Here is a 5,236-nt window from a genome sequence, read left to right on the forward strand (position 1 = left end):
ATGACAGGTTAAACCATGCTGCACAGTTGATGACGGACATGGAGCTGTGACTCTATTTTAATGTTCTACTCCTTATATAATACCTCTTGTAATATTAGGAAATAAGGAACATTTTTAGACAGTACTTTGTCTTTTAATGTGACTTAATATGAAACTAGGTAATATAATTCAAGGGAACATTAATCAATTGACATGTGATTTAGGATTTATGTACTAGTTTACTAAGTGTGTAAAAACATATGTTTTCTCCTTGACCATGCAATGAATGACATGTGCTCTCCTACTACTGTCTTGTCACTCTAGTTGGATCTGTTGCTGGGAAATTTTATGCTGTCTATGCACACACACACACACACACACACACACACAGACACATGGAAATACATAAATGAATACACAGGGGCTGGGGATTTAGCTCAGCGGCAAAGCGCCTGCCTGGCAAGCACAAGGTCATGAGTTCGGTTCCCGGTACCAGAGAAAAACCAAAAACAAAAACAAACAACAAAAAAAAAATAAATGAATACACAGACATAGTTGCCATTTTTATTATTTCAGTAAGGTTCGTTCTCTCCTAGTAACAGCATCCAACACTCAGGAGTATCTTCGAGCTCGTCCTGTGACTGGCAGCATGAAGAATTTCACTGAAGTCACTGCATTTGTGTTGAAGGGATTCACTGACAACCCTGAGCTGCAGCTCATCCTCTTCTTCCTGTTTCTAGCAGTTTATCTTATCACTCTCCTGGGAAATTTAGGACTGATTTTGCTGGTCATTGGGGATTCCCGGCTGCACAACCCAATGTACTATTTTCTGAGTGTCTTGTCTTCTGTGGATGCCTGCTATTCCTCCGTTATTACCCCAAATATGTTGGTGGGTTTCTTGTCCAAGAAGAAAGTCATTTCACTCCTCGGATGTGCAGCACAGATGTTTCTTGCTGTGATGTTTGGAACCGCAGAATGCTTTGTCCTGGCTGCAATGGCTTATGACCGCTATGTGGCCATCTACAACCCGCTGCTGTATTCCGTGAGCATGACGCCCAGGGTCTACGCCCCACTCATCATCGCTTCCTTCCTTGGGGGGATTCTGCATGCCACTGTGCACACGGTGGCCACTTTCAGCCTGTCCTTCTGTGGGCCGAATGTCATCCAACACATCTTCTGTGACATCCCTGCTCTGCTCGCGATTTCTTGCTCTGACACTCACACAAACCAGCTTCTACTCTTTTACTTTGCTGGTGCTATCGAGATATTTACTGTGTTAATAGTCCTGATCTCTTATGGTTTCATTCTGTCAGCTATTCTTGGGACACACTCTGCAGAAGGGAAACGAAAGTTCTTCTCTACATGTGGCTCTCACTTAACCGGAGTGTCCATTTTCCATGGAACTGTTCTTTTCATGTACGTGAGACCAAGTTCCAACTATGCCTTGGAGCACGACATGGTGGTGTCCGTATTCTACACCACTGTGATTCCCATGCTGAACCCCGTCATCTACAGCCTGAGGAACAAAGACGTCAAAGAGGCGATGAGAAAAGGGTTGGGGAAAAACCAGTTTAGGTTTTAAGTACATTTTTCACCTTAAAATTAGTACTAAAATTAAGATTGAGATGCTAATGTCTGTACAGAGAGAATATGATGAAAATGTTTAATTTACTAATGCATGTCTCTCCTTCGTAACTATTTAGGATAAAGAACAGGAGCATCTTCTCCAGTGATGTATTTAAAACAGAGATAAAAAATGTCACCCATTTGCTTTTACAATGTTCATTACAATATGTGCATGGTTTTCCACACATAGATGCTGGTACCAGCTGAAAAGCACTTTAGGACAAAGTGCACACACAGGCCTGTATGCAACCTTTAACACGTTGTGCATTCCCTTCCTTAGCCTGTCTAAATTGTGTTTCATAATTTCTCCTAATAACATTTATAAATAATTTTGTTGTTTAAGTTGACTGGCTTAATCAAACACTTAGAAATCAACAGGAAATAGATACTGCCCTGGAATCCCAGACCGTTTTCCCTAGAGTCTTAATTCCAATTTGAAGCAATTTTCTTCATACATGGCACCATGCAGTGATCGCAGCATTGTTCCTTATCTTCAGATTTCTGGGGTCATCACTGGGCTGCCTGAGAATCGGGAAGCTATTCCACTTTCAGTGTATATATACACCCAGAGCACAGGCATAAAACCCATTCTGAAATCTGATCCCGTTAGACATCAGCATTTATCAGGACTATATTTAAACTTGGCAACCACAACAAAATCACAATTTATTTAATTGAACAGAACTCATGAGTGGATTTGTCTCTTCCCAGACCAGACCCCGCTCCCATCAGTAAGAGCGTTCCCATGGCCTTGCCATCTACTCCACGTTCATCTCTGTTTTGTTTGACCCGGACCACTCCATGACCCCTTGCTGCCATCCTCACTTCCGGGTCAGGGAATGAAGTGCCCGGAAATGGGCTCCACTGCGCAAGCTCCGTCCTGCTCCAGTGCATTGCATTTCCCTGCACCCTGTGCCTCTTGCAGAGATAAAGCCATTGTATTTTCCCTTCCTCCATTCATCTGTATTCATTAAATTTAAATTATTGTTTTGTCAGCTCATTTGTGCATGCCTTTATTCACTAATTTTTTTATACAATAACACCCTTAGGACATGGAATGTAACCAAAAGATGTCTTAAAATGTGATTAATACATTTCAGTAACACTGCAACACATAAACACAAAACATTTCCTACTCAAATATAATCTTAAGTGACACTATAGAAATTATTTTATTCTTGTGGCAGGCAATCCCTTGTAATATCATGGAATTCCTTCTTTCCAATGTTAAAACTCAGTTATAATCACTATGTCCATGATCTGTATTTAGTCAAACAATACACACTGGGACAGACCTGGTGTATGGGAGCTTATATACACGTCTATGTGGTTGAATATTAACTAGAGTTGAAGAATTGCTTAAATAGATCGAAACTGCAGATAATGATGTAACATGATATATTCAAGCTTAAGTCTGTATCAGAAAAATCATTCATAAATGTAGTAAGAGAATAAGCAACAGACTTGATAATTATTCACTTCTTGTTGAACTAATAAATTACACACTATTAATGCATGGGGTACTGGATAACATAAACACACAAATAATAATTCCAAGTAAAGAAATCAATCATGGATCACGTCTATACTTCACTTTCAAGATAACCTGAAAATTATAAATGTAAAGTCACATCCAACACTCCGAACTATCATACATTGGCTTAAATTGAAAAGCTGCTAAGTTGAATGTGATGGTGAGGACATAACGTAGACTGCTCCACTCTTCTGGTGGAATTCTGATAGAATGGACATTCTAGCAAACAATTTATAAAGCTCTAATAAGTTTATATATTCAGCAAATGAGACAATGACCTATAGGTAAGCTAATTAGCTCAGAGGAGTTCAACACAAAAACCATAAATTTAAGGATAAGACTTTTAGTGGTGTATTAGAAAAATTGCATAAGTTTCTGAAAACTTGCAGAATATTTCATTGATGAATACATAAATTAACAAATAACTAATTACAAATAATGTTCATATCAGATAAAGGACATAACTGGATGGGACTAGGAATTATAGAAATATGACGATATATACAAAGATTGTCAGTATTATGAACATGAAATTTGTGCTAAAATATATAAGAAAGTCTAAAGAATATATAAATACATATATGTATTCAATAACAATCTTACATACTATTCAAAATAAGTATTCTTGTCATTTAAGAAAATATAAACTGATATTGCTAACATTTGTGAGGGGGTTAGTAAAATCCCCTTGAGTTCTTCTATTTTTAAAAAATTGAGTAAGCATTTGGCATAAACAAATTAAAAGACAAAAGGCTCATTTTGGCTCAAGATTCAGTGGTTCAGTCCATGGTATTCTGATTCCATTGCTGTGGGCTAGCAGCAAGGCAGAAACCTGACAAAAGGCAAGGAAGAGGCAAGCTGCTCACATCACGCCATCCAGGAATCAGAGAGCTGAGCAAGCCAGAGGGGAGAGGTCCGGGGATCAGAAAGAATCCTCAAGTTCACTCCCATGAGACTCTCCCCTCAGGGACTCCCTATTCCTTTTTGTCATCACTTCCCAATAACACCATCAAATTATTATCAATGTAAATAGAATATAAATTTCAATACAATACAGTTGATGAGGCTCAAAGTAATCTTCTCTATTCTGAGGTCTATGCAGCTAGCTAACTGCAACATGTGGTTTAGAAACCACAGACAACTTGGTCAAATTCCTGCTATCAACATGAGGCTGGTCATGGAGGTGAATTTCTTCCAATTTTATTATGTTATCAACATGCAGGAATCAATCACATTCTTTAATTTCTCACTGACCACTGAGACTATATATTATCATTTCTCAAGACACAAAAACGTGTCCCCAAAATGGACATTTCATACATAACATGGAACTGACAGGTCTGGTTCCTCTTGGAACGTGTCATTAGAGAAGGTCCTGCCTTGCCCCCTGCCTGGGGACCTGGTACTCTGCATCCCTCATCAGTGTCACCCTCCCTTATTGCTCAGGTCCTAGAAAGAGGAACAGAAAAGTTCTCTACTGTGGTCTCCCTCAACACTGCTGCCAACACACCTCATTTCCACTGTAATGATGCCTCTCTCAAATAGGGTTAAACTGTCTGGTTTGCCCTCATTTGCTTGACTTTAAACTTATGATTTTAAATTATTATTTAGTATACTTATTTTCCATGAAGACTTTCCTTTATGAATCAATTATAGTGCAAGAGCAGCCTGAAAACACAAAATGTACCCAAAGGATTTTTTCCTAAAATATGCTTAAATAATTTAAATAGACCCACAATAGCACAGATACATAAAGTCTCCGATAGCAATATTTTGCTACACAAAAATATTGTTTTCGTCTCTTTGAGGAGCTCTGTCCTGTGATATAATATATTTTCTTCATTCACAGGTCAACCTGAGTTCTAGTCATTGATGACCATCACTGGTATATACCCTAACAATATAAGTTACACTCAGACAATATAAGTAGGTATATGTACAGATAATATGTTATACTCAATTAATATAGGAATATTTGTATTTGGAACATATACATATATATGAAAGTATTCTTTAAGTGCTGCCCAAATTAAAAAGAATGTACATTTTGTGCTTTACAAATTTTCAAGTTTACATAACATTCATAACTGTAGCAAT

General features: G+C 38.1%; 1 protein-coding gene across 1 annotated transcript; it reads left to right on the top strand.

Moving 5' to 3' along the window:
• The first annotated feature begins 628 nt into the window (after positions 1 to 628).
• LOC102016940 (olfactory receptor 1086-like) lies at positions 629 to 1,561 on the top strand. The gene has a single exon (XM_005408283.1). The coding sequence runs from the start codon at positions 629 to 631 to the stop codon at positions 1,559 to 1,561; it is 933 nt and encodes a 310-aa protein (XP_005408340.1).
• The last annotated feature ends 3,675 nt before the right edge of the window (positions 1,562 to 5,236 follow it).

Source organism: Chinchilla lanigera, unplaced genomic scaffold, assembly GCF_000276665.1.
Source record: "Chinchilla lanigera isolate Chin_1 unplaced genomic scaffold, ChiLan1.0 scaffold00110, whole genome shotgun sequence".
NCBI lineage: Eukaryota > Metazoa > Chordata > Mammalia > Rodentia > Chinchillidae > Chinchilla > Chinchilla lanigera.

Coding starts and splice junctions, on each gene's coding strand:
- LOC102016940 (XM_005408283.1), top strand. CDS start 629: ATGAAGAATTTCACTGAAGTCACTGCATTTGTGTTGAAGGGATTCACT.